The sequence below is a fragment of the Trachurus japonicus genome, chromosome 3 (genome assembly GCF_045865225.1).
Source record: "Trachurus japonicus isolate A0001 chromosome 3, Traja_1.0".
Taxonomy (NCBI): Eukaryota; Metazoa; Chordata; class Actinopteri; order Carangiformes; family Carangidae; genus Trachurus; species Trachurus japonicus.
This window is the reverse complement of record NC_140909.1, coordinates 1,711,359-1,737,671: the sequence shown is the minus strand read 5'-3', so window position 1 is coordinate 1,737,671 and position 26,313 is coordinate 1,711,359. Positions and strand designations below refer to the sequence as shown.

General features: G+C 40.3%; 1 protein-coding gene across 3 annotated transcripts in view; it reads right to left on the bottom strand.

Moving 5' to 3' along the window:
• Window positions 1-6,694: 6,694 nt before the first annotated feature.
• The window catches only part of homer2 (homer scaffold protein 2), a 63,188-nt gene continuing 43,569 nt past the window's right edge, over window positions 6,695-26,313 (bottom strand). For all 3 annotated transcript variants that reach the window (XM_085804938.1, XM_085804930.1, XM_085804945.1), the window contains exons 4-9: window positions 25,979-26,071; window positions 24,398-24,537; window positions 19,732-19,888; window positions 17,671-17,781; window positions 11,541-11,621; window positions 6,695-7,215 (exon numbers count right to left, since the gene is read on the bottom strand). In XM_085804938.1, the coding sequence (XP_085661064.1) occupies window positions 7,027-7,215; window positions 11,541-11,621; window positions 17,671-17,781; window positions 19,732-19,888; window positions 24,398-24,537; window positions 25,979-26,071 (771 nt within the window). In that variant the 3' untranslated portion in view covers window positions 6,695-7,026. The remainder of the gene's footprint in view (window positions 7,216-11,540; window positions 11,622-17,670; window positions 17,782-19,731; window positions 19,889-24,397; window positions 24,538-25,978; window positions 26,072-26,313) is intronic.

Genomic DNA, 26,313 nt, shown 5'->3' with positions numbered 1-26,313 from the left:
GTTCTTCTTGTTTTTGTTTCTGTAGCTGTGGACTCAGATCCTCGGACGAGGAAACAACTCTTTGTTATTATTACTGCACTTTGTTTTAAAGGGATAGTTCAACATTTTGTCAAATTGGCCCCATTGCCATAATCCCTATAGTCATAGCAGTAGGTTCGTTACCTTTAATTGTCGGTGCAAGCTATTTTTAGAACGGCGGAGCAGAGCCGCGAGCTGCTCAGAGCTACGCTACGGAGGCTAATGGGATTTCTTGGTTTCCCTCATGGAACTCATCAAATACACAATCCAACAACTCCACAACGCTCTGGTGGACAAGTTGTGACCTGCACATTCACCACGCTATGAGATAATAACACAACGTTACCACACAGAGTTGTTGTAGAGGGAAATTCATGCAAAACCACTGATGTGCGTTGCCTTCAGGGACAGTTTTTCATCAACAGTCTCTGCATTTCCCTCTAAAACAACTCTGTGTGGTAACGTTGTGTTATTATCTCATAGCGTGGTGAATGTGCAGGTCACAACTTGTCCACCAGAGCGTTGTGGAGTTGTTGGAGTATTTGATGAGTTTGATGAGGGAAACCAATTAGAAATCCCATTAGCCTCCGTAGCGTAGCTCTGAGCAGCTCACGGCTCTGCTCCGCCGTTCTAAAAACAGCTTGCACCGACAATTAAAGGTAACGAACCTACTGCTATGACTATAGGGATTATGGCAATGGACCAATTTGCCAACATGTTGAACTACAGTATCCCTTTAAAACTTGTGTTGATGCAGAACTCTGTGTAAGTGCAGCAGCGAGTTGCAGGTGAGAGAGTGAACACCTGTAGAATAAATGAAGGCGTGTGATTGGACGACGGCTCAGTCAGTTCTTTACTTTATGTTACATATTTAATCCAGAGTTTCTCTCTCCATGAGTCACCGCGGGTAAAGAGCCTGACGGTGAACTCTGCTGCTGATTGGCTGCCCACGCCGTCCTGGTGACTCACATCCTCCTCCTGCAGCGACGTCCCGCCTCTGATTGGTTCGATTCCTGCTGTGTGTGTTCAGATGAAGATGAAGATGACAATGCTGCTGTTTGACTCTGACTCGTTGGTAAAATCCAGGTGAGTCAGATGACGACGCTGTTGGACCCAGATGGATGACACACACACACACACACACACACACACACACACACACACACACATCCTTGTAAATCTATCTTTGTGAGGTCATTGACATAATGTATTCCCTAGCCCCTTACCCTAACCTTAACCATCCTAAACAAATGCCTAAACTTAACCATTACTCTAAACCTAATTTAAACCTAATTATAACCTAACCCAGGGTATCCGCGGGGTCTTGAAAAGTATTAAAAGGTGATAAATCAATTTTGGGAAAATTAAGACCCTTAAAAAGTATTAGTCTAAGTATAAGTCTTAAATTTTGAAGGTATTTTTTTCTGAATTAGCCGTCCAAGAGTTTGAGTCCTAAAAAAAAACATTGTGAAAGTGTGTGAATTTATTCATTTTATTAAAAAACAAAGATGAACCGGTACATGAAAAAGAAAAGAAGATAGTTGTTTTGGTTTTTTGAGAGTGGAGCAATGTTTTTTTTTTATAAACTTTGCCTTTTATTTATTATCCCAGCCTATTTTGAATACTGTTGTATCATAGTGGTCTATAGTCTTTATCACAAACTAGAACTGTTAAGTTAAAAGTGTCACTGATGTAAATGGTCACGGCTCGACGTGGCCGTGAGGTATTGAAAAACATTGAGAAGGTCTTGAAAAAGTCTTAAAAAGGTATTAAAATTAACTTCAAGATTCCTGTATATACCCTGCTAACGTCTTAACCCTCAAACAGCCCTTGGAGAAGTGAGGACCGGCCAAAATGTCCTCAGTCTGTTGGTTAAAAACTCGTTCTGGTCCTCACAACGTAGCATGTACAAGAACACACACACACACACACACGCTGCTGCAGGTCTGGAGACAAACCCACTGATGGAGCGTCAACATGAGATAGTCTGTTACTATGGCAACAGGAAGTCTCCGTGGTAGTGGCCTGCAGTGCCTCTCTCTCCCTCTCCAGAGCAGCATCGTCTCTTAATGATGTTTTACCAACTCGCCCACTCATCACCAGTCGCACAACGAGCCCCGCGCTCTGAGAATTAAAGACACAAAGAGGAAATCCTCTGTTGCTGTGGGGATTTAAATGTCATTGATTGGTTGATTGATCATAGTTTCAATTATCTTCCCTTTAATTAATTCTTAATGAAAGGATAATTACAGTTTTTTTTACATTCTGGACCTTATTTCTAGCATAAACTACGATCATTTCCTCCCCCAGATAACTTTGGTGTCATTACAAGTCGTTCTGATGAAATTAGCTCCATAATAACACATTATCTGCAGAGAAACTCCTTCATTTCACCAATATTTAGTTCTGATAGGCTAGTGCTATTCCCCTCTGAGTCCGGGGTTAGCTGTTATCAACATCCGGGGTCTGTAGGTTGACCTACTGACCTCTGACCTGGATGATGTCATCTCCGACCGCTGCCCGGCTCATTCTGATAATAATCATTCTGCTTCGGCATTCGGGTCCATTTTTACCTCAACTAGCCGGAGCTTTAGTGAGTCCAGGTTGAGGAGAGGAAGCCTGTGGAAGCTGAACTTCATCCAGCTGCTCATTTTGTTCTGACAAGTCGGAAACACGCAGAAACGAACCGTAGCATTAGCGGTAGCAACAAGCCACGCTGCACTGTAAGTCAACCTACAGACCCCGGATGTTGATACCAGCTAACCCCGGACTCAGAGGGGAATAGCACTAGCCTATCAGAACTAAATATTGGTGAAATGAAGGAGTTTCTCTGCAGATAATGTGTTATTTAGAGGCTGCATTCTGCTGCCCTGTAGACTCCATTATACGGATATACGCGCCTCTCGGCTGGAGCTCATTTCATCACAACGACTTGTAATGACACCAAAGTTATCTGGGGGAGGAAATGATCAGATTTTATGATCCAGATTGGTCCAGATTGTAAAAAAAAAGTGTAATTATCCTTTAAGTTTATAAGAAAGTGAGCAGAGTCAGTGTGTGTAATGTTTTCTATCTCACCTGTTATAATTATAAAAACACTAATTAGAGTTAATTAAGAGTTAAAGCTGGAAGAAAAAAAATGTTTTTTTATTTTCTATCTGTAAATTGAACTTCACTGGATTCAAGTTATTAACCTGAGAATTCAGAGATAATGAGCCGCGGCTTCATTTTCAGTTAACTCACCTAATTGGTCAATTAACTGATCATTTCATTATAACCTATAGTCTGTTGATTAACTGTCCAGCTGAGCTCGGAGGACTCTGATTGGCCGATTGCCTCTGGTCCGATCAACAGTTTAATTGACGGCTCTGTTCTCCGTCAGTCACACTGTACTGTACTGGTGTTTACCAAAGGAAAAGGAGTGAGTGGGATTAAGTTGCCACGGCAACGTGTCCTCTGATCCACAGATCTGCATGTTTTCTGTCTGGAGCTGCGAGGACGTTTCTCCATCGCTCACACGAGCTGATGTGCAGTTTTCTTTCTTTTATTTGTTCTGAATTCAGAGAAACTGATACGAGGCGGCGATGAAATCCTCCTTCACTGTGTGTGTGTGTGTGTGTGTCAGGATTACAGCTATATTTAGTGCTATGTAAATCAACATCAGAGACAAAGGCGTGCGGTGGCGGAGCTTCTGTAACTCGAGCATCGACAGGATGAAGATGGAGCTTCACAGCTTCACCTCCTTCACTTCACTCTGATTCTCATCCAGGAAACAAAAAAAAACTAACAAACTAACAGATAAAAACGCCTGAAGACGTTGAGCTGGTCGGAGTTACAGCATCAAGTTCTCTACACAAACCCACAAACACTGATGTAATTTTGGCAAATTGGCCCATTGCCATAATCCCTATAGTCATAGCAGTAGGTTTGTTACCTTTAATTGTCGGTGCAAGCTGTTTTTAGAACGGTGGAGCAGAGCCGTGAGTTGCTCAGAGCTAAGCTACGGAGGCTCATTATGGGATTTCTTGGTTTCCCTCATCAAACTCATCAAATACACAATCCAACAACTCCACAACGCTCTGGTGGACAAGTTGTGAGCTGCACATTCACCACGCTATGAGATAATAACACAACGTTACCACACAGAGTTGTTTTAGAGGGAAATTCATGAAAAACCGCTGATGCGCGTTGCCTTCAGGGACAGTTTTTCATCATCAGTCTCTGTATTTCCCTCTAAAACAACTCTGTCTGGTAACGTTGTGTTATTATCTCATAGCGTGGTGAATGTGCAGCTCACAACTTGTCCACCAGAGCGTTGTGGAGTTGTTGGATTGTGTATTTGATGAGTTTGATGAGGGAAACCAAGAAATCCCATAATGAGCCTCCGTAGCGTAGCTCTGAGCAGCTCACGGCTCTGCTCCGCCGTTCTAAAAACAGCTTGCACCGACAATTAAAGGTAACAAACCTACTGCTATGACTATAGGGATTATGGCAACGGGCCAATTTGCCAACATGTTGAACTATACCTTTAACAGGGTGAAAGGATGGAATTTAAAAGCGTCTGTGAGGGTTGAACAAGGACAACAACAAACTGGAGATGAAGAGAAACCTTCAGGATGAAAACAAAAAGAAGAAGAAGACGAAGAAACACACACAAACTCACTCAGCGTTGTAATTAAACTAAATTTTAACAATTGTCAGTTCTATTGTACAATATTGAACAGGAGTCACACAAAAGTGCACAAGAGGCATTGGTTCAAAAAGGAAGGATCATTCATGTGTTTCCAATGAGCAAAAAGTCCCGTCGTATCACATCTGAGATCAAAACAGTGATGAAAATATAGACTTATTATTACATCATAGTGTTTATTATTATTATTATTATTATTATTATTATTATTATTATTAACCCAGTAAATGTGTCACTAGAACATCTGTCGTCAGGTAGAAAACGTCTGTACAGTGTGTTATTATTGTACATGTGGAGAGAAACAGTAGGTGGAATTAAGGTTCAACGTTGATTCACTTGGTTTGTTCTAGAGACACTGAAGTCGCAGTTAGAGAGGCACCGACAGAAGAATAAATAAATACGTCAAATAAAGAAAAACAGAAACCGATCCAGATCTAGATCCAGATGTGAGCGGATGTTGGAGTGAAAAGGCCCCGACACCTCCCAGACCACCACCAACAGGACAGAACACACCAACAACACGACCGCGCACACACACACACAGTCCTTTACACACTACACTACGCTCATGGCAACAAGGGGTTCCTATTGGTATCATTATTACGGGATGTTATACACTGCAAAAACTCTAAATCTGTCCAAGAATATTTGTCTTATTTCTTGTCAAAATGTCTCATTTCTAGTCAAAACTAAACTCTTTCCGCTTAAAATAAGACTCATCACCTAAAAATGAACTTGTTTTTAGATCATTTTCACTTGTTTCAAACTAATTTTCACTTGAAATAAGTAGAAAAATCTGCCAGTGAAAGCAAGTTTTTTGCAAAGTTGCTCCACTATCAGATTTTTCTACTTATTTCAAGTGAAAATCTGCTTGAAAGAAGTAAAAAATGTCTAAAAACAAGCTACTTTTAATGTGATGAGTCTGATTTTAAGTAGAATGAGATTTGTTTTGACTAGAAATAAGACAAATATTCTTGGTAAGATTGATTTGAGTTTTTGCTGTGAAGTCCAGAGGTTCATTATGTCTGTGCTCTAACAAGTAGAAGAGGTTCAGCAGAACCTGAACCTTTTCTACGTCTTGTATTGTATATTATGGGATGTTAGAAGCTCCTGAGACCAGAGAGTCGTTCCTTATTCGTCTTAATGCAAAAATCAACTCAAAAGGAGCGAAACAAACAGAGGAGGAGGAGGAGGAGGAGGAGGAGGAAGAGCTGAGATCTGCTGCCGTCCGTTCTCAGGTGAGGTTGTTGTTGTTGTGCAAACACCTGTTTCGTCCTCTCTCTCTCTCTCTCTCTCTTCATCTCAGTTTTTTCTTCAGGGATGTTTTTTCTTCTTGTTGTCGTGGTGACGGTCGTCGTGTGGCCGGTCTTCCTCGCCAGGCGGGTTCACACTCACCTGGAGGCACTTTGTGTCGCGGCCGTGTATCTAGTATATCTATTATCTATATATGTATATCTGTATCTGTATCTATATATAGATAAAGATATAGATAAATATATAGTATATGTATATCTGTATCTATATATAGATATAGATATAGATAAATATATAGTATATGTATATGTATATCTGTATCTATCTATATACATATATATATATATATATATGTGCATATAATCTAATGAGTACAAACTGTCTTCAACACACCTGAGATAGACAAGAGGCAACAACGAGGAAAGATTAAACCTCTGGTTCTCTGAGGGGGCCACAAGGATTAACACCAATTATTACTGGAGTGATGCCGAACAGCATTGTGTGTTTGTGTGTGTGTGTGTCTGTGCATGTGTGTGTGTCTGTGCATGTGTGTGTGTGTTGTTGTTGTGCTGGTTTTAGCCCTTTAAAGTCCCCCCGTCTCCTCTAAGCTCAGGCTGCAGCCGCCGTCAGGAAAAACACAGATGGACAGAAAGTCAGGAACACCTCCACCAGCTTCTTAAAGCCACTAAACCCCCCACAACCCCCCCACCCATCTACCCCCCCATCCATCCATCCCCCAGTCCCACACACACACACACACAAACCCAGAAGTAGCTCAAAGTGGGACTGACTGATTTCGTTTCAGGAAGCCGGTGAACAAACTGCAGCTTCTCTTCACGGTCGTGTTTATTCGAGGCCGAGCTGAGAGTTTCACCTCGACGGGGGTGAAGAGGGGGTGAAGAGGGGGAGTAGTACTGTAGGTGCCACATAGTTTCTGCCCCTGAAGACAAACGGTACTGTAGTAGTGGTGAATCTCTTTGCTTCGCACCCCCCAGACCCCCAGACCCCCCCCTCTCTCTTTTTGTTTCCCAGCTCGGTGCGTGGACTCGTCCCGTCGTCCCGTCTCAGTTGTCCACACCGAGCTTGGACAGACCCTGCCGGACCTCGTGCAGCTCGTCGATCTTTCCGTCCAGAATATCCATGAACTTCTTCAGCTCTCCCTTCATGTGTCCCTGCTTCTGCTGGCTCTCGTCGATGTCCAGCTGCAGCCCGTCCACCCGGCCCTCCAGCTCCTTGTTCCTCGTCTCTGCAGCCTGCAGACGGACAGACGGATGGATGGACAGATGGCGAATGAATCAATCATTTTATTTCAAACATGTGTAAAATTAATATATATATATACACACATAATATGGCATGCTGTTCAGGAAATATAATATTTCAAAATATATGGAAAGAACCTTGAATATATTGAATGAAACTGAATATATGGAATGAACTTTGAATATATTGAATGAAACTCTGAATATATTGAATGAAACTCTGAATATATTGAATGAAACTCTGAATATATTGAATGAAACTCTGAATATATTGAATGAAACTCTGAATATATTGAATGAATCTCAATATGTGGAATGAAACTTCAATATACAGTATTGAATGAAATTCTGAATATATTGAATGAACCTTGAATATATTGAATGAACCTTGAATATATTGAATGAAACTCTGAATATATTGAATGAAACTCTGAATATATTGAATGAAACTCTGAATATATTGAATGAACCTTGAATATATTGAATGAATCTCTGAGTATATGGAATGAACCTTGAATATATACAGTATTATTAGCTGAACTGTGCAGCCTCTTGCCCCTGACAGCAGCAGCAGCAACAGTTGTCAGGACTGCAAAGAAAAGGAAATACAATCTGAGTGAAACGCTGAAGCGGCGGGCCGAGACCCGAGTGTCGCCCGCAATGGGAGCCTCGAGGCGCTGCTACGAGCTTCTGAGCTGACTACTGTCACTCACTTATTGCATACACGTGTTACACATTAACAAACAAGATAGCGGAAGTTTAATTCAATATATTCAGAGTTTCATTCAATATATTCAGAGTTCATTCAATATATTCAGAGTTTCATTCAATAAATTCAGAGTTCATTCCATATATTCAAAGGTTCACTCAATATATTCAAATATAAATTTCCTGAGCGGCATACCATAATATGTGTGTGTGTATATGTATGTATGTATGTATGTATGTATGAAAATCAGTTTGGTCTTTCTACTTTTGTCACTTTCAATGACAATTGCGGATTTTTCTTTTTTTAACAGAAGGTTACCACAACTGCAGACACGGAGAAAATGAAGAGACCACTTCAAAATGATGAGTTCCTCTGGTTTTACCATTTACAGGTTTGTGTTTGAGTAAAATTAACATTTTTGTTTTATTCTATTAACACTTTCCCCAAAACTGAAATAAAAAAATATTGTCATTTTTAGAGCATTTATTGGCATAAAATGCCCTTTTCTTTTCAGACCTTGAATAACAATAATAAAAAGAAAACATGTTCATATTCATTCCTAAACAACAATATTTTAGTGGTTTTATAATCTTCCTCATGTGATGATCTCATCAGTGTCTCATTAAGGAGGAGTTGTGTTTGTGTTGGTGTTTAAACAACAACAACAACAACAACAACAACAACAACTGCAGATGCTTTTTCAGAAACATCTGTGAAAGTGTCTCCTCATGTTTCCAGAGCTGTATTTATTTTGTCCACGTCTGTGTGTTTGTATTTTTGGGATGGGGGGGGGGGGGGGGGTGACTGAGTGTGTGAGACAAGCAGGCGACACAAGTGACACATTAATGCCACAGATTCCAGTGAAGGGAGGGGTTTTAAAATAGAGAGAGAGCTAAAAAGGTGTTGGGGCTGCGAGACCGCGTCGTCCAGCTGACGTCTGAAACCTGAGCTCCGCTTTAAATAGAGACGAGCAACGAACCTCCACAAACACTGAGCTGGAGTTACTGGAGGTGGAGTTGGGGTTTTTGGGCGTTTTTTTTTTTCAAAATAAAAGCCATGTAAAACATTTATGGAAAAAAAACAAACTCTGTGGATTTTGCAGTAGGAAGTTATTTTACCTATTTTTAAAACCTCCTGACTCTGTAAATGCCCCTCTCTGCTCTGCTCTGCTCGGCTCTCGGGGCCTCATCATCATGCACAGACAAAAGGTATTTGAGAAATCCCGTTGTCTGTCTGTGTGTGCAGCTTCTCCTCCTCAGTTTGGAGAGAGAGCCGGTTATATAAACTCACTGCTTCATCCCGCTTCTGTTGTCACTGTCATTCATCCAGCTGGCCGTTGCAGAAACAAAACCAGGAGGCAGTGGAGCTTTTTGTGAAGCAACAAGAACTTCAGGCATGCCACTGTTGGTTTTTCTTCTCCTCCTCCCTCTGCCCGGCTTGAAAGGCAGCCAGGGCCGTTGTACAGGGGAGAAAGGTGGTGATAATTCCAGGGGCCCAGTGCCCAGTAGGGCCCCCAAAAAACCCCAGTAGTCTAATGGCTGGATTATTCTGCATAAGACCCTGACTAATACTCATAGTAATGCTGCATTAGTATCAAAACAAAGTTAATAAAACATTATAATACAAATGTAGTCTACACTGCAAAAACTCAAATAATTACCAAGCATATTTGTCTTATTTCTAGTCAAAACAAATCTCATTATACTTAAAATAATATTAAAAAGCAGCTTGTTTATAGACAGTTTTTACTTCTTTCAAGCATATTTTCACTTGAAATAAGTAGAAAAATCTGATAGTGGAGCAAGTTTTTCTTTCTTATTACAAGCACAAAAAACTTGCTTTCACTGGCAGATTTTTCTACTTATTTCAAGTGAATATTTGTTTGAAACAAGTGAAAATTATCTAAAAAAAAACAAGTACATTTTAGGTGATGAGTCTTATTTTCAGTGGAAAGAAATTAGTTTTGACTAGAAATGAGACATTTTAACAAGAAAAAGGACAAATATTCTTTGAAAGATTTTGAGTTTTTGCAGTGTAAGAAAAAAAATGTGGAAAAGTCAGGGGGCAGGGGCCCACTTTAGTATTCTTTCAGGGGGCCCAGAATTCCTAGCAACGGCCCTGAAGGCAGCACATGCACTAACGGCTCGGATGATAAAACCAGTCGGTGCATTGAGAGCAACGTTACACTGTCATGTCAGACTTATTGGCACAAACCAACGGGCGCTTCAGGTTTTACAGAAAGTTTGATGTTGCTCAATGAAAAAAAAGAGACAAGCCCTGAAGAACAGAAGCTCTTTTGTTAGAGAGAAAACAGGGAGGAGAAGGGTGTGAAGATTCACACACACATTAAACAAACACACAAAGATAACAGAAACAACGTCGTCACATCGACTTCAGATGTTTCTGACGTCGACTAAACTAATGATCTGTCGTTCTGTCATGTGATAACTCAGCTCCGACCGAGACGATTCAAACTATTTCACAGCTCCATCACTGCAGTGACGGGTTCAGCTGATGTAAACTCATCTATTCTCTCTGCTCGTCACATGTTCTGGTGTAACACATCCATCAAACCCAGCCCACTCACTCACATATTTTGGGGTCACGGCCTTGAACCACAAACACACAAGAGAGCAACAACTTTCTGTAGCCGCACAACTCACTGGGCGATTTTAATGAATTGGAAATAATAACAACTGTCGTCCTCCAGGAGCTTCAGTCTCTACGTCAGCTAGAAACAACAAGACAAGACACTAAAGGACTCTTGTAGTTTCCCTTTATTGAGCATGTGAAGGAGTTTAAAGGACAATTCCGGTCATTTTTGACCCCTAAATCGTTGTCCTGATGGTCACCCAGTGTTGGGGGGAGCAAAAAAAAAACGCGACTAAAATTGATGCCGGCAAACCATTTGAGTTACACCATGGCTAGACGTCTCGCGAGATTTGCACCAGTGTCAATGCAAATCTCGCAAGATTTGGACGGACCAGGAAGAGCAGTGCTGGGAGCTTCCGCTACAAACAAGCTTAAAACATAAACTTATTTAATTTTTTTCGGAATAATTTCTCATGTTGGGGCTTCAATACAAGAGGGACATTACAGACGAGCAGCATGGAGGTATCTGGATGTTTTTTTGGTGTGTCTTTTTGGACGAAGAAAAGTGAGCTCCGTTCTCAACCTTCATATGGACATGCAGTGCTGCACGGAGCCGCGCTGTAGCTCAGAGAAGCCATGGAGGACTCTGAAACTTCTCCCAGCCCTTAGTCCACATGAGGGGGGGGGGAGATAATGAGTGAAATTTGAATTTTGGGTGAACTATCCCTTTAAAGTTATTTAAAAAAAAGATGGTTTTAAAAAAAGGAGGTGATAATCCAACTTTTATTCACCACGTTGTGCGTTAGTGCGACACGTGATGATGTGAGTGTTGTGTCACCACCACCGGCCTCAGGCTCAGTGTGGTGATGATGATGATGATGAAAACCTCCGTCACAGCCGCTGTGTGTCCTCATGTAGCGCACACACACACACACACACACACACACACGGCTGTGCTGCCTTTTATGTGTATTTAATGTGTATTTTGTGTGTTTCTCTAGTTGTGTTTTCCTACCTGCAGCTTAGCGGTGATGCTCTCACACTCGGCCATGAGCTGAGGGATGATCTCCGCCTGCTTCCTCAGGTTCTCCAGCTCCTGGGAACGGGAAGAGAAAAAGAAAAGAGTTCACAACAATTCCCTGCTCCCAATTCTCTCATGTTTCCTTAAGAAGCCAGACTTTACACACACACACACACACACTGAAGTAATATTACACCAGTTTGCAGAGAATTACATGAGAAGAACTTCTCCTGAACAAAATGACAAACTGACATCGACAGCGTTTCCATGTTACTGTTAAACGATGTGAACAGAATATGAATAAACAGCCACAAATATTAATATTAATGTTCACACAGTTTGTTGCCTCATGGATTTTATTATTTTTTGTATCACGATGGTTGAAGAAGGAGGAAAGATTAAGATAACGAACAGATTACAACCTTTTCTTTTTTAATAATGTTAACTTATTGTGTATTACATATTATATACGTTTGGATGTGTGCACGTACACATATAATTTCCTTGTATGTTTGTATTTTGTGCAAACTAATAATAATACTTTTTTTCCTTTTCAACATTTCTACTGCTTTTAGACCTTTAACAAATTTTTTTTACACTTATCTAAAACAGTTCATGTATTTTTCCACCATGTCATGTCATTCAGCCTCCTGCTCACATCTTCTCTTCAGATATTGTTTCATCTATATTAGTAAACTGTCATTTTTGAATATTTTTGCGTAGACTTAAGATTTTCAATATCGTCATACTAATCTTCAACAATTCAAGTCATTTCCAACCATTTTGTACGGCCTCCTTCTTATATGTTGGACTTTTTAATCTATTCTCAGCTATTGCTTCTGCTTCTACATGTTCTACTTTTACTCCTCTGGTATTGTTTCATCTACGTATATTAGAAGCTGCCGGTTTTAAATATATATGAGTAGATTTCAGCCTTTCAATTTCTTCACGTTAATCTTCAACTATTTAAGTGATTTCCAACGATTTCACGCAGACTTCTTCTTACAGGTTTTAGTTTTACTCTAAAGATATTGTTTCATCTTTTCAAGATTGATTCAACAATTTCTTCACTTAATTCAGCATCGTTTCAACAATTTATGTTTTCAGCATTCACCCGTATTTCCTTCAGGAAATGCATTCTCTAGTTCCCATCAGTCCTGTTGTCATGCCAACAGTGAAGCATCCTGACACTGTTCATGTGTGTGGAGAGTGAATAAAGAAACGGTAGAAACAGCTTCTCCAGTGTTGAGCCTGAACGCGTTCAATGACCATCGTCCATGAACTCGTGAACTGAACGTTCTGTATTTCCTCTTGATGAACGTTATTGTGAACGCGTTCATTCTGGCGTTTGTGAACGGCGCTCTGACGGCGCTCTGACTTCGTTCAGGAATGAGCCAGATTTCCATAGAGCCTTCAGGTAAAAACCAGCTAAAACACTGTAAACAGGCGTTAATATGTAGCTGAGAAACCAGCCAATCAGGCGACAGCTATCAGCTGATTGGATCAGCGGAGTGATACAGCGGAGTGATACAGCGCGTGGCGGAGTCGTCTGTCTGTGTGGAGGAATACTGACCCAGTTGGTTAGTAAAAGATAAACGGGTTCGAGAGGGAAGTCCAAATCATTTGACATATTTGACATATTTTATAAAATAGTAACGCAATAGTTACTTTTCCTGGTAATTAATTACTTTCATCACATTGTAAATCAGTTACTTTTTGGGGAAAGTAAAGTAGTAACTATCAATAATACTGGTTAAAACAGCTAAAATAATTGCTGTCTGTGGTTCGATATGGGCTGAGGCAATAACTTAGAAAAATAATAGCTTCTAGCTACATATTGAAAAAAAAAAAGAAAAGAAAAAAGAACTATAGTTCAGTTTTGGAACCGTGAACTTAGTTAAAAATTGTATTTTTAGTTATATGAACAACCAGTTCATGTAGAAAGTGAACTTCCCCAACACGGCACACGACTCTAAACCAGGATGAAGCAGCATGAAGCAGGTGAAGGAACAGTCTGCCTCCTCATAATAATAATAATAATAATAATAATAACAACTATTATTATTATTATCTCTCATCAGGTCTCTTCTCTCTGCTCCTTTGTGCAGGTTTCATGTTGTTGCAGCTCTGGTCTGAACCTGCAGCAGCTTTTTGTTCTGTTGGTTTGCAGGAGGCCGACGCCGGGTCAACGCTTAATAATTCATAGGCTGCTTTTAATTGGAGGAGCAAAGAGTGTGTGTATGTGTGTGTGTGTGTGTGTGTGTGTGAGTCTGCTGGATCTCCACCGCTCTGATCACACGCCTCGGTTGCAGCTCCGAGCATCACGGCCAGTTCTACCGGACGGAGGGAAACGCTGCGGCGGCCGGAGGCTTTAAGAGAAAATAAAACCAGCTCCACTTCCTTCCTGTTGTTGTGTCAGACGCTCTGATATCGAAATAAAAAAACGATTTACATCTGCTATTAATACTCAGGCTGCCGGGCGGAGGAGGTGAACCAGAAAATCCTTTACATCAGAGAGTCTGGGTCCGTCTGCAGACAGGAATATTATTAATATTATTATTTTACAGCTGTTGGAGTCAAACTGAAAGATTAACCATCAATGCATCTGAGGTTTTATTAATCAGATTATCAAACGTTTCCTTGTTGCTGCTCCTGAACTTTAATCCGTCTCAGATCAATGACTCTGATCTATAAAGTCTCATCTGACACAAACAGTTCAGGTGTCGATTTATAGTCATTTACATAACATAATACGATGGGTAAACTCACTTTAAGATCTATTTTATTTCTAGTATTTGTATTATCGATGCAAAACTCAAAATCTTATTTCTAGTCAAAACAAATCTCATTATACTTACAATAAGACTCATCACATTAAAAAGCAGCTTGTTTTTAGACACTTTTTACTTCTTTCAAGCAGATTTTCACTTGAAATAAGTAGAAAAATCTGATAGTGGAGCAAGTTTTTCTTTCTTATTACAAACACAAAAAACTTCCTTTCACTGGCAGATTTTTCTACTTATTTCAAGTGAAAATTAGTTTGAAACAAGTGAAAATGATCTAAAAACAAGTTCATTTTTAGGTGATGAGTCTTATTTTAAGTGGAAAGAGTAGTTTTAGTTTTGACTAGAAATGAGACATTTTGACAAGAAATAAGACAAATATTCTTGGAAGTTTCTTGAGTTTTTTGCAGTGTAACATTTCTGTATGAACTTTTAATTACTAGTGTACATAACTCCTTTGCAACACAATTTACCATCACTGGTATCCAGGTCTTTGCTGACTTGCTATACGCACTTTATATTTTCTAATATTCTCAATTTATGTACATTACACTTGCCTTATACTAAGCAGTACTTACTATATGTTGTGTTACGCTGTTGTAGTGATTGTGGTTTAATGTTGGGTGTGTAGTGTATTGTATTGGATGTTTTGTACGCATTGTTGTATTGTACAGTTGTGCTTTATGTTTTATTATGGACAAATGATTCAAGAGTCACAATGGGTTTCACACAATATGTGATAGATTCTGAAATTAATTGACAGACTAATTCATAAAAATATTAGTTTTCACCATTATGAAGATTATAAAGATGTGTTGCAGTGTTCAGGATTAAAAGCTAAAACACTCCAGACTTGTAAAGAATAAACTAAATAATAATAAAATTCTCCTTCGCTGAGATCTGAAGCAGAAAATAATCTGTCTTAATCATTAGTCTGCAGAGAAACAACGTTTAGCAGCGACGAGCGGCGGTCAGAGGACGGTGGAGATGAAGCTCAGCTGTTTGACTCATGGATGAGTGACGTGGTGACACGATGCAGAGCCGCTCTTCATATCTGGGCCAAACTCACACAGCCATGTCATCTCATCCACTGACTTTGTCTTTTGTCGGATTATTTCACCAAAACAGAAACAAAAATCCAGTAAATTAGTGGAAAAAAAAAATAAATAAATAAATAAATCAGCAGCTGAGTTAGGAACCGAGATTAAAAAAAACTGATTAGAAAGACGGCCACTCAGACAGAACATCGACGTAGAAGAGTTGAAGTACTATGTATTTCTAATTAGTTATTGACATGAAACTTTCACCAGATGTTGAGTCGGTGTTTAGAAAGTGATCCCGTCTCCTATCAGTGCTCATTAAAGGGATATTTCAACACTTAGTCAGATCCTCCTCTCACCATAACCCCTATAGTCATGGCAGTACTGTAGGTTCATTACCTTCACTGTAAAAACTCAAAATCTTTCCAAGAATATTTGTCTTATTTCTTGTCAAAATGTCTCAATTTTAATCAAAACTAAACTCTTTCCACTCAGACTCGTCATCAAAAGATTAACTTGTTTTTAGATCATTTTCACGTGTTTCAAACAAATTTTCACTTGAAATAAGTAGAAAAATCTGCCAGTGAAAGCAAGTTTTTTGTGCTTGTACTGAGAAAGAAAAACTTGTCTAAAAAACAAGCTACTTTTGATGTGATGAATTTTATTTTTAGTATAATTAGATTTGTTTTGACTAGAAATTACATTTTAACTAGAAATAAGACAAATATTCTTGGTAAAATTTTGAGTTTTTGCAGTGTTTAATTATCGGTGCATGTGGTTTTGAGATGGGCGGGGCAGAGACGTGAGCTGCTCAGTGAACACAGGTCCCCTGTCCCTCATCAAACTCATCAAATACACAATCCAACAACTCCACAACGCTCTGGTGGACAAGTTGTGACCTGCACATTCACCACGCTATGAGATAATCATGTAATATCATGTAACATTACAACACATGAAGCAAACACTCTGAACTACTTCCTCTTCTGAAATCCCTCCACGCAGCAGACATGTCTGGAATGTAGTTCCGGCTGCATTTAGTACCTCTAAAACAACTCTGTGTGGTAACGTTGTGTTATTATCTCATAGCGTGGTGAATGTGCAGCTCACAACTTGTCCACCAGAGCGTTGTGGAGTTGTTGGATTGTGTATTTGATGAGTTTGATGATGAGGGAAACCGAGAAATACCATGAGCCTCCGTAGCGTAGCTCTGAGCAGCTCACGGCTCTGCTCCGCCGTTCTAAAAATAGCTTGCACCGACAATTAATGGTAACAAACCTACTGCTATGACTATAGGGATTATGGTGAGAGGAGGATCTGACTAAATGTTGAACTATCCCTTTAATATGAGCTGCTTTAGTCCTGATTGACGCCTATGAAACGGTTTCTCATCACACAAGAAGCATCATGGTGATGATGGCTCAAAGCAAAGAGCTCTCTCCAGACGTTACAGTTTACACACGTTGTTTCTGAACCCCTGAACGCACCGTCGTTGAAAAGTGAAACATGGTTTGACCGTGAAGCGTCGACCAGAGAGAAGTCAGAGGAGTCAGAGCTCCAGACTGACCTGGGACCAGCAGCTAAAACCCTGAGGGACGACTCGATGCAGCAGCTCAGCATCACAGACTGGAGACGCCTTCACGACTCATTCTCCCTGCTGCTGCTGTGTATCATCATGTCTATATGTTTTTTTACACTGCAAAAACTTAAAATCTTACCAAGAATGTTTGTCTTATTTCTAGTCAAAACAAATCTCATTATACTTAAAATAAGACTCATCACATTTAAAAGTAGCTTGTTTTTAGACACTTTTTACTTCTTTCAAGCAGATTTTCACTTGACATCATCTGATAGTGGAGCAAGTTTTTCTTCCTTATTACAAGCACAAAAAACTTGCTTTCACTGGCAGATTTTTCTACTTATTTCAAGTGAAAATTAGTTTGAAACAAGTGAAAATGATCTAAAAACAAGTTCATTTTTAGGTGATGATTCTTATTTCAAGTGGAAAGAGTTTAGTTTTGATTAAAATTGAGACATTTTGACAAGAAATAAGACAAATATTCTTGGAAAGATTTTGAGTTTTTGCAGTGTACAGGTAAACACACAGGAGCAATCTGAGGACACAGAGTCTCAGGCTGCAGCTGATTGGCTCCTGAGGGAACAGAGTCGGCGTGGAGCCAACGAGCAGAGAGAGATCGTGTTGTAAACTCAGGTGAAGAGCTCAGGACTCTCTGGTCTCTCTGGTCTCTCTGGTCTCTGAAGGACAGATCAGATGTGACGCTGCTGCTGCCGAGGTCTCACCTGCTCCTTCTCCTGAAGCTCCGCCTCCAGCTCCTGCACACGGACACTCAGCTGAGCGTTTTTCTGCTTCTCCTGATTGGCTTCATTACACTGAGCTTCTAGTTCTGCAATCTGAAGAGACAAGAAGAACAAGAACAAGAAGAAGATGAGCTACTGATTGACACCTGGAGAACAACTGCTGGTTAATCACGATGCTGCTTGTTCCCGTGTCGGTGAAATCCTGCAGGTATGAGAGATGCTGCAGGAACACGGAACAGCCCACAGTGATTATGAAACTGAATTATTCTATTTCTGGTGTTTGGAGCTGAGACTCTGCTGCAGGAAACACTGAAGCTCAAACTGAACAAACCTGAGGCTTCATATCATTTGTGTGGTGGCCGGGGAAAACCCTTCACATGGTGGGATTTTGACATTTTCATTTTTTGATATTTCCATAAACTAGAAGTTTTCAGCCATTCATAACTGTTTGCATAACTGAGATAGCCCTTTCAGATAAAAAGTTATGGGCATTTTAATCTATTATGACCAAAAAACTGAAAAGTGAGAAAAATGGCTTTAACTAGAACGTTGCTGTTTTAACCTTCTAAAGACGAGTGTTTTACAAAACATTAAACAACTTCTGAACCGTTTATGATAGAGATGAGCTGTAAACTGTATCTGAATCGTGCGATTTTCTGCTTTCCGAGGGTCCTTGAATGGTGCCTCTACAATAACAACGGACCTCCTCTCCTCTAGCGCTGCTGCTGCAGCTCAGCTGTTCTGTGTCTCAGCTGAAAATGAAACGCTCTACTCGCTACAAAAACATAAAAATAAGTACTTTCCGTTTTGTTTTCTTAAAATATTTATTCACCACGATGTAGTAGGGAGTTCAAAGTACCAGAATCACACAAAATATCAAAATCGTTGAAATAGTACTTTTCCACACCTATTTAGGCTATTTGCCACAATCGAACGTCAGCGACTTCCAACGGGCTTTCCCAGGCCGCCACACATATGTTGAGGGATCAGATCTTAAAGGTATAATACGTAGGAATTCCCCCCATCTAGCGGTGCGGTTGCATATCTGAACGTATTCTTGATGTTGCATTCAGGTGAAATCGGGCAGACGTCAGACAGACAACAGACGCTGCATGTAACAGGATAAACAAGCGTCTATGTAAACAAGTGACAACATGTTGTCATGGTGATGTGGTATTGTTTTACCGTCTTTCTCTGGTGGAGTAAAATGACATCCGGTTGGTTTGCCGACGGCCGTCTGCCTGACTGCACCTGAATGCAACACCAGTGCCTCCGTCCTTCCTCACACTACACAGTGGTGACAGTTTTAACAGGCCGAGCCCACGGCTCCGCTCAGTTTCCATGGTTACCTACGGTCACGATGCAACATGGCCGCCTCGGTTCGGTGCGTCGCCCACTTATGTATTTGTAACGACTTGTAACAACTCATTCTAAGGAACCAGAAAGCTTTCATTTGTATGCAGCTGTGATTCCACTTCAGGGAAATACGGATTTATGAAAGACAGGTTTGATTTTTGATAATAAAAAGCTAAATAAGTTACACACTGGGGCTTTAAGATAATGAGCATGAAGAGTTTGTTGAGTTTGTGTGTTTGCACTGCAAAAATTCAAAATCTTACCAAGAATATTTGTCTTATTTCTAGTCAAAATAAATCTAATTACTTAAAATAAGACTCATCACATTAAAAAGTAGTTTGTTTTTAGACACTTTTTACTTTTTTCAAGCAAATATTCCACTTTAAATAAGTAGAAAAATCTGATAGTGGAGCAAGTTTTTCTTTCTTATTACAAGCACAAAAAACCTGTTTTCACTGGCAGATTTTTCTACTTATTTCAATTGAAAATTAGTTTGAAACAAGTGTAAATAATCTAAAAACAAGTTAATTTGTAGGTGATGAGTCTTATTTTAAGTGGAAAGAGATTAGTTTTGACTAGAAATGAGACATTTTGACAAGAAATAAGACAGATATTCTTGGAAAGGTTTGGAGTTTTTGCAGTGTGAGTGTTTCAGCTCCATATTTCTTCGTGTTCCTCCTCCTTCACCTTTTCCCTCAGCGCGTCGCTCTCCTCCTTGCAGGTGCTCAGCTGTTTCTTCCAGCTCTCCACGTTCGCCGACGACTCCTGCAGCGCGTCCACCAGCCGGGCGTTGTTGTCTCGGAGCGTCTGCAGCTCCGTCTCCCACTTCTTGGCGTTGGTGTTGCTGTCAGACCAGAGAGACACACACACACACACACACACACACACACAGACACAGAGAGATGCAGGAGGAGGAGGAGAGTCATTAACACAGGCAGATGTAGACAGGTCGGTGTTGAACTGCCAGAGGCCGCAGCCACTGACGTGACAGAGCTACAGACTTCTACCTCAGTAATTAGATGAGATGTACCTGAAGCTGTCCACTCGTATTTAGACTAACTAAGAAAGAAAGAAAGAAAGAAAGAAAGAAAGAAAGAAAGAAAGAAAGAAATGGGAATCTGATGAGCTGATGGAGGTTCTACACTCACTCTGGTTCTGTCTTATCAATGAGGCTGGAGAGACTTTGATGTATATTTAGTATGCATCACTGTCCCCTTCTTCATGCATGGCTGAGCTCAAGTCTGCTTTTTTCTATCAAACATGCACTGAAGCCTCCTGCAGCTTCTTATAACCTCCTACAACCTCCTACAGCTTGCTGCACTGCAAAAACTCAAAATCTTACCAAGAATATTTGTCTTATTTCTCGTCATAATGTCATTTCTAGTCAAAAAAAATCTCATTCTACTTTAAATAAGACTCATCACATTAAAAAGTAGCTTGTTTTTAGACACTTTTTACTTCTTTCAAGCAGATTTTCACTTGAAATAAGTAGAAAAATCTGATAGTGGAGCAAGTTTTTCTTCCTTATTACAAGCACAAAAAACTTGCTTTCACTGGCAGATTTTTGTACTTATTTCAAATGAAAATGAGTTTGAAACAAGTGAAAATTATCTAAAAACAAGTTCATTTTTAGGTGATGAGTCTTATTTTAAGTGGAAAGAGATTAGTTTTGACTAGAAATGAGACATTTTGACAAGAAATAAGACAAATATTCTTGGAAAGATGTAGAGTTTTTGCAGTGTGCAACCTCCTACAACCTCCTGCAACCTCCTACACTGCAAAAACTCAAATATCTTACCAAGAATATTTGTCTTATTTCTCGTCAAAATGTTATTTCTAGTCAAAAAAAATCTCATCAAGACTCATCACCTAAAAAGTAGCTTGTTTTTAGACACTTTTTTACTTCTTTCAAGAATATTTTCATTTGAAATAAGTCGAAAAATCGCAACCCCTGGGTTAAGTAGAATTACATTATATTTAAGTCGACTAAAACCAGACGAAAATGGGTCATTCTGGGTCATTCTGACTAAAATAAAACTAAAATGCTCAGTGTTTTAGTCGACTGAAACTTGATTAGACAAAAAAAAGAGCATGAACATGAGTAAAACTAATAAAAACTAAAATGACAGTTTGACACAAAGATTAATATTAAACTATAATATTAAAAGAGGCCACCAAAAACAACACTACTGCAGCTTCCTGCATCCTCCTTCACTTCACTGCTGTGACAGAGCTGTGAAGACACAGCAGGACCAGCAGAGACAGAGAACCTGCAGAGAACCGACCTGTTTCATAACTAGAAGTTGCAGACGTTTGATCGTTGATGGGGCTAATGTAATGCTCGACTGTGCACTGATCAGGTTTAACATTCGAAGCGCTGACAGATGAAGTGACTAACACTTTAATAACACCTCATCACGGCTGCTGTCAGTGGGTGGGACACAGCAGTCCTCAGAGCGGATGTGTCAGAACCAAGCAGGAAAAAAGGAAAAAGCTTCAAGCGTCAGGATTTATCTGAGCTTTGAAGGTCCAGACTGTGATCAGAACATCTTAAAGGGATAGTTCAATATTCTGTCAAATTGGCCCATTGCCATAATCCCTATAGTCACAGCAGTAGGTTTGTTACCTTTAATTGTCGGTGCAAGCTGTTTTTAGAACGGCGGAGCAGAGCCGTGAGCTGCTCAGCTACGCTACGGAGGCTCATTATGGGATTTCTTGGTTTCCCTCATCATTAAACTCATCAAATACACAATCCAACAACTCCACAACGCTCTGGTGGACAAGTTGTGAGCTGCACATTCACCACGCTATGAGATAATAACACAACGTTACCACACAGAGTTGTTTTAGAGGGAAATACATGCAAAACCACTGATGCACGTTGCCTTCAGGGACAGTTTTTCATCATCAGTCTCTGTATTTCCCTCTAAAACAACTCTGTCTGGTAACGTTGTGTTATTATCTCATAGCGTGGTGAATGTGCAGCTCACAACTTGTCCACCAGAGCGTTGTGGAGTTGTTGGATTGTGTATTTGATGAGTTTGATGCGGGAAACCAAGAAATCCCATAATGAGCCTCCATAGCGTAGCTCTGAGCAGCTCACGGCTCCGCTCCACCGTTCTAAAAACAGCTTGCACCGACAATTAAAGGTAACAAACCTACTGCTATGACTATAGGGATTATGGCAATGGGCCAATTTGACAAAATGTTGAACTATCCCTTTAACAGCTGCAATTCTTGTTATTTAAATAAAAAGGAGGAGGAGGAGTTATTGTATAAAACTGTTTCTGCAGCGCGGGTCGAGTCCACAGCCGACGACGTTCAGCTTCGAGGGGGAAAAAGCTTTACAACAACTTATTAATGTTGTTTTGCAGAGCAGCCGAGTGTGAAGTGGAAACCATAATTAAATCAGATTCAGCCTCTGATCCTGAAGCCAAAAGTCGTCAGCGAGAAACAAACCAGAGGAGGAAAAATATAAATGTATTCACTCATTATAGTCGAGTTGTTAGTGGAAACTTCACTTCCAACTGTGTGTGTTTGTGTTGAACTGTGATCCAACTGACCAAATAACATCGTCCTGGTTTTAATAACTTTATTTACACAAACACACAGATGTTCATGTAATTCTTATTTTCCTCTGTGTGTGTGTGTGTGATAATAATTAGTCATTGTTTCACTTCAGGACCTTTTTATTTATTCCATCTGGATCAAATCTGTCACTGATGGTTTTTTTGGGGCTAAATTTACCGAGTCGACTCCCGACGCCCTCGGGCTCGTTTTAATCCCATCTGGTCCTCACATCTGGTGTTTCATGCAATTACAGATTTCAGATTTCAACACTCAAACCAACTGGATTATAAAACGACGACGACCCGGTGGTTTTCTGTGCAGAGCGAGAACGTTTGAAGACGAGAATAAAAGTCAATCAGGAGTCGATTTCACACCGTTTGGATTCACTCAGTAAAAATTAACGATGTGCATGTTAATGTCAGTTTGTTTGTACGCTCCATTAAAACCTGTGTGAAGGGACAGATATGTGGATTATATGGATTTGATTGGATTTGAACTCTGATTGGTTGATTGGTTGTGCAGATTTACATTTAAATCACCAGCAGCTGCACTTTTATTCCTATGAGACGATTTCAGAGGAAGGAAATCTTTGTTGAGCTGAACATGGACCAGAGTTTGCAAAACTGTCCCTGAAGGCAACGTGCATCAGTGGTTTTGCATGTATTTCCCTCTAAAACAACTCTGTCTGGTAACGTTGTGTTATTATCTCATAGCGTGGTGAATGTGCAGCTCACAACTTGTCCACCAGAGCGTTGTGGAGTTGTTGGATTGTGTATTTGATGAGTTTGATGAGGTAGAGCAAGAAAGCAGCTCGCGGCTCTGCTCCGCCGTTCTAAAAATAGCTTGCACCGACAATTAAAGGTAACAAACCTACTGCTATGACTATAGGGATTATGGCAATGGGCCTACAGTATTTACCAAAATGTTGAACTATCCCTTTAAAATCTTCTCCGTGAAGCAAAGGATTGATGAAAAAAGAAAACGTATTCAGGTTAATGCACTCTCTTTAAAATGAGTCATGCTGTGATGTTGAGTGAAGCTGATCGGTCACACGTTACTGATTAAATATGAAAAGGTCACTTCATCGTGCAGCGAGCGGCCGACACACACGTCGTATTAAAGAGGCTCCTGAGTGTCTGTCGGGCTTTTATTTTGAAATTTCTTCACTTTTAAAAACCACATGATATTACTTTTATTCTTCATTGGAGGAGTTGTTAGTTACAGGGTTTCTGCAGGTACCAGCAAATCTAATTTAATGCTTTTTAATGCCCTTTTTAATGGCATTTCAAACATTTTTAATGCCCGTGACTGCAAATACTATACGTGTGCGTACATGATACAATTATCTATATACACATACACACATCCAATTACTTGGTTCTGCATGTTTATCACACCAATAGGGGTGCACCGACTGCAATTTTCTGGCCTATCACCGATTTTTAAAAAGCTTGACCTACCGATTCCGATTTTTGCCGATAGCGATTAAAAAAAAAAAAGAGTCAATCAATTTTTTATCAGTTTTTTAATGCCTTTGAGAATCGAATTTAATTCTTTTTAATGCCATTTAAGGCCTTAATTTCAGCAAAATATATTTAATGACTTTTAATGCTTTTTAATGACCCGTGGAAACCCTGAGTTATTTTGTCACTGTTTCTACTTGTTTTATGCATCTTTAATTTTTTAAAATCTGTACAGCACTTTGTAACTTTGTCGAGGTGCTTTATGAATAAAGTTTATTATTATTATTATAATAATAAACTTTATTGAGTGGCGACCTCACCTCTGCTCCACGGCGGTCTTCAGTCGCTCGTTCTCCGTCTGCAGCAGAGCGGCTTCTGGACCCACGTGAGAGATCTTCTCGTCGTCCGTCCCGTTGATGCTGGACGCCTGGTTGGTGGACGGCGTCTCTCTTCCCGACTCCTGGAGAGAGAGAGAGTCAGACTGGTTCAGACTGGTTCAGACCGGTTCAGACCGGTTTGGACCGAAGCCCACCTAGGTTTTTTTTTCTACAGGTCTTATTCTGGTTATTCAGAGGTTTGGACTTTGAGCTCTGGAGTCAGTAAAGGTATGGTTTAATGGTTTTACTGCCTTCAGGTGTAAAACAACCTTGGGTCATCACTGGTTCTGTTGTGTTCATGTTTAAAGGGATACGCCAACATTTTTTTTTTTGTGTCTTGCCTCACTCCCGAGTCCATGACCAGCAGATAGACACCATCTTTTCGACTGTGCGTGCAGTAACAAGGGAGATAGAGCCGTATCGCCCGTAATTAGCTTAGCTCAAACACTGGAAGTGTATGGGTAGTGTTAGCCTGCCTCCACCTAACGTTGCTAATTAGCTTAGCTCAAATAGTGTTAGCCTGCCTCCACCTAAAGTCGCTAATTAGCTTAGCTCAAACACTGGAAGTGTATGGGTAGTGTTAGCCTGCCTCCTACCCGAGCTGAAACCAGCAGTTAGAAGCTGATTTCATTTTAGCTCTAAACTCTGTAAATATATCACTTTATCCACATTTCAAACATGTTTAGGCGAGAAAGTAGCCGTTTAGATCAGCAGTGTGTCGTTAATTTGTCTAAATACCAGCTGTTTACAATTTTGTTCAGACGAATTCGACGCTACTCAAGCTAGCCGTTGTGACCAACGCACTTCCGGTTACTTTCACAAAATAAAACACCCGTTGCCCTTTAAATACAGAAAACCATGACGATAGAATTTGTGCTTTTACTTTGAAATAGGAAGCTAACCTACCCTCGATGTAGCTAGCTTGAACCAAAATAAAGCGTCTTTGCTTGAACCCTCCGTTTTGACCGATCTCGTCCCGTTAGCGGCATTTGACCGCTCAAGATGCCTTACCGGAGAGTTTTGTCAGCTCTGAGACGAAGATCGGCCCGCCGGTTTCCGTTTAGAGTTGCTGAAGAGTTTCTCTGATGACTTTAGGTGGAGGCAGGCTAACACTACCCATACACTTCCAGTGTTTGAGCTAAGCTAATTAGCGACTTTAGGTGGAGGCAGGCTAACACTACCCATACACTTCCAGCGTTTGAGCTAAGCTAATTAGCGACTTTAGGTGGAGGCAGGCTAACACTACCCATACACTTCCAGCGTTTGAGCTAAGCTAATTACGGCGATACGGCTCTATCTCCCTTGTTACTGCACGCACAGTCGAAAGGATGGTGTCTATCTGCTGGTCATGGACTCGGGAGTGAGGCAAGACAACAAAAAAAACAAAAAAAATGTTGGCATATCCCTTTAAAATTCAACATAAGAGTCACTTCAGTAGTAACTGAACTCTTTAAAAGCTGAGGAGTGAGAAGCTTTGTTCTAAACCCAGAATCTGGCGACAGGTGAGTCAGACTCTTCGTTTACCTGCGAGTGGTTGCTCAGCGTCTCTGCCTTCTCCTGAGATTTGTCGCGGGCGAGTTTCGCTGCTTCTTTCACCTCCAGGAACTTCTCAGCAAACTGAAAACACATCAGAGGAGACGATGAGGATCAGCGATGATGAGGCTCATATTAAAACACTTCTGGGAGATGAGAGAGATAACTGGCTCCATGGTGACAGTGGTTCAGTCCCCTCCTATCAGGGCCCAGTTGTTCAAAAGTAATCTGATCGGATTTTGGATAATCGGATCAAATCTTGAAAATGGGTTGTTTCAAAACTTATAAAACTAAATTCTGAGATCAGATTAGATCACAAGATCCAG